The sequence below is a fragment of the Perca flavescens genome, chromosome 4 (assembly GCF_004354835.1).
Source record: "Perca flavescens isolate YP-PL-M2 chromosome 4, PFLA_1.0, whole genome shotgun sequence".
NCBI lineage: Eukaryota > Metazoa > Chordata > Actinopteri > Perciformes > Percidae > Perca > Perca flavescens.
Genome location: NC_041334.1, coordinates 41,604,295 through 41,616,794, shown reverse-complemented (window position 1 = coordinate 41,616,794; position 12,500 = coordinate 41,604,295). Strand labels below are relative to the sequence as shown.

At 39.6% G+C, this 12,500-nt stretch overlaps 2 protein-coding genes across 2 annotated transcripts in view; both read right to left on the bottom strand.

The window, feature by feature from the left end:
* Window positions 1–2,141, bottom strand: part of ccndbp1 (cyclin D-type binding-protein 1) — a 27,260-nt gene extending 25,119 nt beyond the window's left edge. The window contains exon 1 of the mRNA XM_028577100.1: window positions 1,965–2,141. Within this exon, the coding sequence (XP_028432901.1) occupies window positions 1,965–2,052 (88 nt within the window). The 5' untranslated portion in view covers window positions 2,053–2,141. The remainder of the gene's footprint in view (window positions 1–1,964) is intronic.
* Window positions 2,142–6,276: 4,135 nt separating this feature from the next.
* Window positions 6,277–12,500, bottom strand: part of LOC114554591 (HLA class II histocompatibility antigen, DQ alpha 2 chain) — a 7,096-nt gene continuing 872 nt past the window's right edge. The window contains exons 2-4 of the mRNA XM_028576523.1: window positions 11,194–11,451; window positions 10,261–10,542; window positions 6,277–6,668 (exon numbers count right to left, since the gene is read on the bottom strand). Of these exons, the coding sequence (XP_028432324.1) occupies window positions 6,550–6,668; window positions 10,261–10,542; window positions 11,194–11,451 (659 nt within the window). The 3' untranslated portion in view covers window positions 6,277–6,549. The remainder of the gene's footprint in view (window positions 6,669–10,260; window positions 10,543–11,193; window positions 11,452–12,500) is intronic.

Sequence of the window (12,500 nt, the reverse complement as noted above, 5' to 3'; positions counted from 1 at the left end):
TCTTTTCTCTCCAAGTTGCTTTCCGATTCTCTTGTAGCCCATCCCAGCCTTGTGCAGATCAACAATCTTGTCCCTGATGTCCGTAGAAAGCTCTTTGGTCTTGCCCATGGTAGTGATGTTGGATGCTGGTTGTTTGGGTGTTCACAGGTGTCTTTTATACAGGTAACGAGGTGAGGCAGGTATATTTGATGTAGATAATTGGTTCGGATTGGGGCTGTGTCTTAAAGAAAGACTAACTGGCTTGTAGGAGCCAGAATACTTGCTGTTTGTCCAGGGGGTCAAATACTTGTTTTTCCTCATCAGATGGTTATCAATTTTAATAAATTCATATGATGTGATTTTCTGGAATTTTCTTTGGGATTCTGTCTTTCACTGTTAGAATGTACATATGATTAAAATTGTAGATTTTTGCATTCTTTGTAAGTGGGCAAACCTGCAAAATCAGCAAGGGGTCAAATACTTATTTCCCCCACTGTATATATACACACACATATATATACACACACATATATATACACACACACATATATACACACACACACACACATATATATATATATATATATATATATATATATATATATATATATATATATATACATATACATACATACATACATATATATATATATATATATATATATATATATATATATATATACACATATATATATACACACATATATATATACACACACATATATATATACACACACATATATATACACACACATACATATATACACACACACATATACATATACACACATACATATATACACACACACATATACATATACACACATACATATATACACACACACATATATATATATATATATATATATATATATATATATATATATATATATATACATACATATATATATACATATATATATATATATATATATATATATATATATATATATATATATATATATATATATATATATATATATATATATATATATATATATGTATATTTGTAGAGCCAGCATATCTCCACCAGACTCCATGTAAATAATCAGGACTTTTAGCGTGTATAGAGCCAGCATATCTCCACCAGACTCCATGTAAATAATCAGGACTTTTAGCGTGTATAGATCCAGCATATCTCCACCAGACTCCATGTAAATAATCAGGACTTTTAGTGTGTATAGAGCCAGCATATCTCCACCAGACTCCATGTAAATAATCAGGACTTTTAGCGTGTATAGAGCCAGCATATCTCCACCAGACTCCATGTAAATAATCAGGACTTTTAGCGTGTATAGAGCCAGCATATCTCCACCAGACTCCATGTAAATAATCAGGACTTTTAGCGTGTATAGAGCCAGCATATCTCCACCAGACTCCATGTAAATAATCAGGACTTTTAGCGTGTATAGAGCCAGCATATCTCCACCAGACTCCATGTAAATAATCAGGACTTTTAGTATGTATAGATCCAGCATATCTCCACCAGACTCCATCTAAATAATCAGGACTTTTAGTGTGTATAGAGCCAGCATATCTCCACATGTAAATGGGTGAATTAAGGGTTTATTTCAACCAAACCAGAGTGGTGATTGTTGGAACAGTGGATATATGAACCGAGACGGCTTTTGATAGTTTTATTTAGTTTCTGTCCACTTTGAATGAAGTGTGTTTTACGATGATAAAAATCCTGATTATTTACATGGAGTCTGGTAGGTACCCTCAACAACTTGCTAACAGTTTAGCAAATAAACAGGAAGTCAACACCGCAATGTTATCTCGTTAGCGGATAAAACTAAACACAGATTCAAAGCGGAATCACCGAGCACAGCGGACATTAAAAACACCATTTAGATATAACGTTAGTTAACGTAAAGCCGCGGATAGTTGGACATACGTTAGCATGCGTATTAACCTAACGTCAGCTACGTCAAACGCAAACGTTATCTATTAGTGTTGCGTCATATCTAATGTGTGATATTTACCTCTGACTCGGTCTCTAATGCACTGGATGGAGTTCAGTAGATTTCGTAAAGGCACAGACACATTCCCACCACAGTTATCAGCACTCATGTCACCAAGGGTTTTTAGTTTTAACAGCTTGGTGCACGCGCGTGTTGTGGAACAACAGACAGCCGGATGTTGTTGAGTCGGGGACAATTATTAAGGAGGCACCGACCACTGCAGTCGGATCATAACACATTTAAACCGTATTTAGTGACACCTTGTGGTGAAATGAGAGTAATGTAGGCAGAGACCAACTCTTGTGCATTAGAGCACTGGGTCTCAAACTTTCTTCAGGAATGTACCCCTGACCAGGGATAGATTTACTCAACTTTTACTACTTTTATTTTATTTTATTTATTTTTTTATATTAACTGCCTTTTTAGTAAATGGTAACTTGTAATTTTGCACAGCTACTAGAGTAGCCTACATGTTCAATGTCTAACTGTTTTAACCCTGTGTTTGATGTGTGTCTATGTTACTCTTGCAGCAATTTCTCTCTGTCCAAAACGAATTTCTCCTCAGGGAGACAAATAAAGAGACTTTGACTTTGACTAAACAACAGCCTTGGAACTGAAAAAATATTTAAATGCTGATGAGAAAAAGAGACAAAAAAAAATGTAAAACAGACAAAAACGTTGAAAAAGATGGTAGAAAGAAGGGAGGAGGAAGGAAGGCAAGAACAGGTCAAAATAGTATCAAAAACTTCAAAAACAGTGACATGAAAAGACAACAGGGAGAAACTTGTAAAAAGTATAAGGACAGTAGAAGGAAGGAGAGATAAGGTCCAAAGAAGGAGACACTAATGTCACATTATTGGTAGAAACATAAAGTTTACATAAAGAGGAACAATGTTCTGGACAACAACCTTGTTACTATTAAACAGTTAAATATCTCACGTACCTACATACACACACACACACACAGATACACACACACACACAGATACACACACACACACACACACACACACACACACACACACACAGACACACACACACACAGACACACACACACACACACACACACACACACACACACACACACACACACAGATACACACACACACACACACACACACACACAGACACAGACAGACACAGACACGCACACACACACACACACACAGACACGCACACACACAGACACACACACAGACAGACACAGACACGCACACACACACACACACACACACACACACACACACTATTTGTACTTTTCAATGCTTTATGTAATTTAGCTGTTTTCTGTATTAGTATTTTAGTGATAATCTGCAGTTTGGTGAGACTCTGCTTGGTAAACTGTAAGGGCGTATTTGACCTGTTTGTATTGTGTACACTTGTGTCTCTATACGTGTTCAATAAAAAATAATAATAAAATAAAAAAGCACAGACCAACTCCCTTAAATCAGTTGTAAAGAAAATGGTCTTATCATTGTAGATTGTTTACTTTGTCCTAGCACTGTATAATCAGACGTCTCCTAAATCAGGGGTCAGACACGGAGACTTTATTAACAGGCTTTTATTCATCAAAAAAGTCAAATATCTTTGACAGTAATGATTGCATGTCTAATGCAGTCTTCTCACTTACAGTTGACAGTCGACATAAAGCCCTAAAAAAGTCAGCAAAGAAGTTTGGCAGCCATCATAGACAAAAAGCACCAAAAAAAGGTCAAAAAAAGTGACAAAAACTTTAAAAAGCGAAAAAAACTATGTGGGCTGAAATCTTTTGTGAACCTAAATTGATATGTGGGCCAGATTTGGGCCGCGGGCCTCGAGTTAGACACCTGTGACCTAAATGCTTAGGCTATTTCCTGGTCCTTTTTAAGTATTAAGACACATTTCTCTCTCCATAGTATATCTGGAATAACATACACATGGGCTATAATAACAGATCTAGTTAACTGATTTGAAAATAATATTCCTGATTCTTAAATACAACAGCAGTGTTTATAGTGGGAAACTGTAGGCCTGCCAAATCTGCAACAAATATAAAATATATAAATATAAGATTTGGATAGTTTTGCTAGTTTTATTCTCTACTCTCCAGTTTCTTTATCTGTGACTTCATCATTCCTTTTAAAAAGTTGAGTTTTCCTCCCTCTTCAACGCTGAGTGTGAGGTCAGTGAACTCATCAGCAGGTCAAAGGTCACAGATCAAGAAGTACCGCTAGTTGGTTCCTCCGAACCCAAGGGGGGTCAGCGAGCCTCCACAACGGGTAGCTCCTATGGCGCCATTCTGATGCTACCAAGCCATCACCTCCCGTTAGCATCCCATTGACTCCCATTCATTCTGACGTCACTTTGACAGAGAATAACTTTACATCTGAAGTGTTTAAAGACTCTATTTCTCCGTTGTTTATTTCTAAAGAAACACGACAATGTATAAAAGGCTCCATTACCTTGTAGCTCACGTTATGGCTCCGTAGCAGACGCTTTTATAACAATAGGCTAACGATTGGGTCATAACCACGAGACTTACTGTCACACAGTAGAGGAATTACCGTATAGTACAGGAGAAGCTCACAGGCAGTTTGGACTTCCATTATCTGTTTAGGTTTAATTACTAATGTTAACTAGCATGTTAGTGATCAGTAATTACTAATGTTAACTAGCATGTTAGTGATCAGTAATTACTAATGTTAACTAGCATGTTAGTGATCAGTAATTACTAATGTTAACTAGCATGTTAGTGATCAATAATTACTAATGTTAACTAGCATGTTAGTGATCAATAATTACTAATGTTAACTAGCATGTTAGTGATCAGTAATTACTAATATTAACTAGCATGTTAGTGATCAATAATTACTAATGTTAACTAGCATGTTAGTGATCAGTAATTACTAATGTTAACTAGCATGTTAGTGATCAGTAATTACTAATGTTAACTAGCATGTTAGTGATCAATAATTACTAATGTTAACTAGCATGTTAGTGATCAATAATTACTAATGTTAACTAGCATGTTAGTGATCAGTAATTACTAATATTAACTAGCATGTTAGTGATCAATAATTACTAATGTTAACTAGCATGTTAGTGATCAGTAATTACTAATGTTAACTAGCATGTTAGTGATCAGTAATTACTAATGTTAACTAGCATGTTAGTGATCAATAATTACTAATGTTAACTAGCATGTTAGTGATCAGTAATTACTAATATTAACTAGCATGTTAGTGATCAATAATTACTAATGTTAACTAGCATGTTAGTGATCAGTAATTACTAATGATAACTAGCATGTTAGTGATCAGTAATTACTAATGTTAACTAGCATGTTAGTGATCAATAATTACTAATGTTAACTAGCATGTTAGTGATCAGTAATTACTAATGTTAACTAGCATGTTAGTGATCAGTAATTACTAATGTTAACTAGCATGTTAGTGATCAATAATTACTAATGTTAACTAGCATGTTAGTGATCAGTAATTACTAATGATAACTAGCATGTTAGTGATCAGTAATTACTAATGTTAACTAGCATGTTAGTGATCAGTAATTACTAATGTTAACTAGCATGTTAGTGATCAGTAATTACTAATGTTAACTAGCATGTTAGTGATCAGTAATTACTAATGTTAACTAGCATGTTAGTGATCAGTAATTACTAATGTTAACTATCATGTTAGTGATCAGTAATTAGCCTGTGTCTATGTTATCTCCTTACATATACCTACGTTCTCCGTCTCTGTGAGATTGGGAATGATTGAGATTTCTCTCTCACAGCTACCAGAAGACTTCACACTTTCAGACACGTTGCTCACGTCACATCTACGTCTTCAAGCTCAGTTGGAGGCTGCTCAGTAACACTCAGCCAGCACCGGGAAAGAGACTTCTGATATCCTCCACTGGTCTCAGACAGAGACACGGGGTCTGCTGGTCCAGTTTATATATACTGTCTATGCTCAGAATCCCATTCTTTACCTCCCACTCTCCGAAGTCATGCACATGTGATTTTAAACTGATTATGAATCTGGATTTTTGTTTAATCAATCAATTAACAAAATATATTGTGCAAAATGTCAATATAAAAGTGGTCACAGTTCTGGTTTGTCTGAAGCCATTGTTTGAGATGAGTCTTAAAAGTGGAATATAGGGTTGGCTATCGTTTGGACTTATACGATTCTGATGCCCAACCATTACTTTTAAAACGATTCTGATTCCTCATCCGATCAGAGATGTAATATGTTAACTAGCGATCCCGTGCAGTGAATGGTTAATATGCTTTTTAAGTCCGTTTTGGTGAGCCCAGAGGGGAGATATGGCATCTTAAAAGTAGCCTACATTTAGGGTAGCTAGCTAACGGTAGACTAGAGCGACAGAGGGAAAATACTTCAGTCGACACATTAAGTGGAACCAGGTTTCGGTACCCTACGCTAGTGGAATATGTAGGGCAATCACTTATTACATGTGGTAGGCTATTCCAATCGCACAGCAGAGTTTGTCCAAATGTGGTGCGCGTATACTGTACGTAAAGGTCAACCATTCATTAAAACATGTAAGTGCTTAGTTGAATGCTGGTGTAACTGCTTTAGTTAAAATCCCGAAAGTGAGGGCACTAATTTGGCTGCTTGGTGAAGAAGACGACTCCGGCCCCGACTCCCATCAGACACAAAACAAGGCTCACACCGAAGAATACCGATCCAGGACTCACACTGCTCGGCCTCTCCTTCAGCTCTGTGGGGGGAAGATAAAACATTCAGTGTTCAAACATGCAGCAGGCAAAATACATTTTTATAAAACATGTATTCAACTGGCACAAGCTTTTATCCAAAGCGACTTACAGTAAGTGCATTAATCCTCCATATGTTGGGGTAGAAGTCATCTCTCCCAAACAAACTGAACATGTGTTCAGTGCTACGGTAGCCTACATGTGTTCAGTGCTACAGTAGACTACATGTGTTCAGTGCTACGGTAGACTACATGTGTTCAGTGCTACAGTAGACTACATGTGTTCAGTGCTACGGTAGACTACATGTGTTCAGTGCTACAGTAGACTACATGTGTTCAGTGCTACAGTAGACTACATGTGTTCAGTGCTACAGTAGACTACATGTGTTCAGTGCTACAGTAGACTACATGTGTTCAGTGCTACGGTAGCTGAACATGTGTTCAGTGCTACGGTAGACTACATGTGTTCAGTGCTACAGTAGACTACATGTGTTCAGTGCTACAGTAGCCTACATGTGTTCAGTGCTACAGTAGACTACATGTGTTCAGTGCTACGGTAGACTACATGTGTTCAGTGCTACAGTAGCCTACATGTGTTCAGTGCTACAGTAGACTACATGTGTTCAGTGCTACAGTAGACTACATGTGTTCAGTGCTACGGTAGCTGAACATGTGTTCAGTGCTACGGTAGACTACATGTGTTCAGTGCTACAGTAGACTACATGTGTTCAGTGCTACAGTAGACTACATGTGTTCAGTGCTACAGTAGACTACATGTGTTCAGTGCTACAGCAGACTACATGTGTTCAGTGCTACAGTAGACTACATGTGTTCAGTGCTACAGTAGACTACATGTGTTCAGTGCTACAGTAGACTACATGTGTTCAGTGCTACGGTAGACTACATGTGTTCAGTGCTACGGTAGCCTACATGTGTTCAGTGCTACGGTAGACTACATGTGTTCAGTGCTACAGTAGACTACATGTGTTCAGTGCTACGGTAGCCTACATGTGTTCAGTGCTACGGTAGACTACATGTGTTCAGTGCTACGGTAGCCTACATGTGTTCAGTGCTACGGTAGACTACATGTGTTCAGTGCTACGGTAGCCTACATGTGTTCAGTGCTACAGTAGAGTGCTACAGTAGACTACATGTGTTCAGTGCTACGGTAACCTACATGTGTTCAGTGCTACGGTAGCCTACATGTGTTCAGTGCTACGGTAGACTACATGTGTTCAGTGCTACAGTAGACTACATGTGTTCAGTGCTACGGTAGCCTACATGTGTTCAGTGCTACAGTAGACTACATGTGTTCAGTGCTACAGTAGAGTGCTACAGTAGACTACATGTGTTCAGTGCTACGGTAGACTACATGTGTTCAGTGCTACAGTAGAGTGCTACAGTAGACTACATGTGTTCAGTGCTACAGTAGAGTGCTACAGTAGACTACATGTGTTCAGTGCTACAGTAGAGTGCTAGAGTAGACTACATGTGTTCAGTGCTACAGTAGAGTGCTACAGTAGACTACATGTGTTCAGTGCTACAGTAGACTACATGTGTTCAGTGCAGTAGAGTGCTACAGTAGACTACATGTGTTCAGTGCTACAGTAGAGTGCTACAGTAGACTACATGTGTTCAGTGCTACAGTAGAGTGCTACAGTAGACTACATGTGTTCAGTGCTACAGTAGAGTGCTACAGTAGACTACATGTGTTCAGTGCTACAGTAGAGTGCTACAGTAGACTACATGTGTTCAGTGCTACGGTAGAGTGCTACAGTAGACTACATGTGTTCAGTGCTACAGTAGAGTGCTACAGTAGACTACATGTGTTCAGTGCTACGGTAGAGTGCTACAGTAGACTACATGTGTTCAGTGCTACGGTAGAGTGCTACAGTAGACTACATGTGTTCAGTGCTACGGTAGAGTGCTACAGTAGACTACATGTGTGATGTTTTCTGGGGGGGTTAAATCACAGCATCCTTGAGACGGTAAACAACAACATCAGGCGTTTCATCAAATACCCCCCAAAATAATTCTACTTGAACATTGAACATAAAGTGCTCATATTATGCTTTTGGGCTTTTTCCCTTTCCTGTATATATATATATATATATATATATATATATATATATATATATATATATATATATATATCTTTGTTCTGCATGTTATAGGTTCACAAAGTGGAAAAGGGACTTACCATCTCTAACAGTAAACACTGTTCACCAACTGCTCCAAACAGCTCTGTTGTAGTCCAGCCTTTACTTCAGAGAGTCTGCTTCTGACTGGCTAGTAGTCCTTACCTAGGTACTGTCAGGGCCCTCATTCTCTGCTTCTGACTGGCTAGTAGTCCTTACCTAGGTACTGTCAGGGCCCTCATACTCTGCTTCTGACTGGCTAGTAGTCCTTACCTAGGTACTGTCAGGGCCCTCATGCTCTGCTTCTGACTGGCTAGTAGTCCTTACCTAGGTACTGTCAGGGCCCTCATACTCTGCTCCTGACTGGCTAGTAGTCCTTACCTAGGTACTGTCAGGGCCCTCATACTCTGCTTCTGACTGGCTAGTAGTCCTTACCTAGGTACTGTCAGGGCCCTCATACTCTGCTTCTGACTGGCTAGTAGTCCTTACCTAGGTACTGTCAGGGCCCTCATACTCTGCTTTTGACTGGCTAGTAGTCCTTACCTAGGTACTGTCAGGGCCCTCATACTCTGCTTCTGACTGGCTAGTAGTCCTTACCTAGGTACTGTCAGGGTCCTCATACTCTGCTTCTGACTGGCTAGTAGTCCTTACCTAGGTACTGTCAGGGCCCTCATACTCTGCTTCTGACTGGCTAGTAGTCCTTACCTAGGTACTGTCAGGGCCTTCATACTCTGCTTCTGACTGGCTAGTAGTCTTTACCTAGGTACTGTCAGGGCTCTCATACTCTGCTTCTGACTGGCTAGTAGTCCTTACCTAGGTACTGTCAGGGCCCTCATACTCTGCTTCTGACTGGCTAGTAGTCCTTACCTAGGTACTGTCAGGGCCCTCATACTCTGCTTCTGACTGGCTAGTAGTCCTTACCTAGGTACTGTCAGGGCCTTCATACTCTGCTTCTGACTGGCTAGTAGTCCTTACCTAGGTACTGTCAGGGCCCTCATACTCTGCTTCTGACTGGCTAGTAGTCCTTACCTAGGAGCCTGTCAGGGCCCTCATACTCTGCTTCTGACTGGCTAGTAGTCCTTACCAAGGTACTGTCAGGGTCCTCATACTCTGCTTCTGACTGGCTAGTAGTCCTTACCTAGGTACTGTCAGGGTCCTCATACTCTGCTCCTGACTGGCTAGTAGTCCTTACCTAGCTACTGAGCATGTGCAACTACCAACAAAGATGTCACAGCAGTGAGATGTCTCACTCTGTACGTAAAACAGAGACCTGAACACAGGGTGAAAAGAGGAGCTGCAGCAATGTGCAGTACAAATTTTTGAAAATGAAACCATGTAAACCTATTCTGGTAGAACCTCTAAATACAATTATGAACCTGAAAATGAGCAAAATATGAGCACTTTAAGAAGTTTGACAGCATGCCCCCTTAATAATAATAACAGGGAACTCTTAGTCCTACCCCAGCTCCTGGCGAGAGGCCGATCTAAGGCTTGGTGCTCCACCGAACACGAGTGAACGTCTCCCTCCCGAGGGGTAAAACTCAGTGTTGAAATTCTGTGGAAGGTCCCGTCACTGTTGTGGCGGTACCGCAGGTTGGATACCCCTTCTGTGACCTCCACCCCATTCTTGGTCAATGTGAAGTTGATGGAGGGGGGGTAGAAGTGACTGGCCAAACAGAAGAGAGTGTTCACCACACCATCCTCCCCCTCATATCGGGTATACATGGAGAGGTCTGGAGCCTCTGGTCAGGCACAAACAGAAAGAAGTTGTAACAGACAGAATTACAACGGCAATGCTTAAGATAAGATAAGATATACTTTAATGTCCCCGAAGGGAAATTAGTTTTGGACTCTGTCCATTGTGCAGCGTTACAAAAACAACACACAATACAAAAAAGACAACAAATACAAGTATCTCTCAACACATACTCTCATGCAACACAAACATGCTTCCATATACATATAATAAGCACATTAACTCCTCCTTTCATTGGTGCTTCCCATTAAACAACCCCGTCGGCTGTATTCTCCGCAATAAGTGTGGCACAGCCCTCCCACAGTACGATATTGCACAACATATTGCCCAACCCCAATAGCCTTAATATCGCACAAATTCCACCACAAGGTGGCGCCTTACTTTGTTACTATGAGTGAAGATGTGCGGCTGCCGTCTTCTCTCCTGTATGGTCGATTTACTAGAATAAAAGTATCAGTATAGAATGTCTGTCAACTGTTGAAGCTAACCGACTAGCTGCTAGCTCTCTCCACCTACACCATTCACGTTACAAAGCAACTGAGGATACTTTTCCGGGTGTGATTCCCGACATTATCACAATAATTTAAAATTGAATTTCATTATAATAAAAAAAAAAAAAGTTGAATAAACTCAGTACCTTGCCGAATGGGAGCTCCAGGATCTGCTTTTCTTGCTTTACCTAAAACACTGTGACAGTGAGCAATGCTAGCTTTGGCTAACTCATAAGCCCTTTTCTGCAAGTCTGGAACAGACTGCGGCACGTGAGGTAACGCAAACACCACTTCATCCTTGCTGAAATCGGCGTACGCTGCCACGTCGTCATCGACAACCACATCCACCCGTACCTCGCCGTGTTCATAGCACCCGTAGATGTAGTGGACGTCATGGAAGGAGCCTACAAAGCAGGAGATGAAACAGCATCACAAGATGGAGGCAGTTTAAACACAAGTTCGTTGTGTTTAAACGGCCTGGAGGGGGGGTAAAACATTTGGTATTTACATCAATAATGTTACATGATACATAACAATCTTTGGCACTTTAGGACATTGGCAAATTCCCTGTCTTGTTGAGAGATAGATGAGAGGATCAATATCAATGTTGTGTCAGTATTTTATGTAGCTAGAGCCGGTTAGCTTTACTTAGCACAAAGACTGTCAGTGTAACACTTATCAGTTCAATCTTCTAAGCACAAAGGGCATTTAGAAAAACAGAAAAATGGGTTCAAATATCACCTTTTATTTCCACCTTGACAACTTAAAAAACTGGATCATTAAACTGTTTTTTTCAATTTTCTGTTTTTATTCAGAGGATCAGAAATTGAGAAAATTCCAAAATTGCGTCTGGCCTCCAATTATTCAATACTGCCATGATATTCTCTCCCTCGTTCTGCCTAGCTAAGCCCTGTCAGTTGCACCTCTAACCCCAAAGGTTGTTTTTTTTCAGTTTTTTTGGTCCATGTGCAGTTAATGACCTGCATATTCTGCAGACTAGAGTGAGAGAATACCATGGCAGTATTGAATAATTGGAGCTCAGACGCAATTTTGTAATTTTCTAAATTTCTGATCCTCTGAATAAAAACAGAAATTGGAAAAACAGTTTAAAGATAAAAAAATTTAAGTTGTCAAGGTGGAAAAAAATTTAAAATTGGATATTTGAACCCATTTTTCTGTTTTTCCAAATGTCCATTTCTGCTTACAAAATTGAACTGATAAGCGTTACACAGACCTGAAACCAGCAAGGAAAACGTTTCTATGGCCAAAAGTTTAAAAAAAGATCCACACCATTCATATCTCGTTTGTTTGAGTGAAAACAACAGTTTTACATTTTCTAAGGTGTGAGATGTGTCAGACTCCAGACAGATATTGTGCATGGCCAAGAAATAGTTCAGTACATTACCCTCTGTAAGATCGCCACATTCAACATCATGACTTCACGTAAACATAA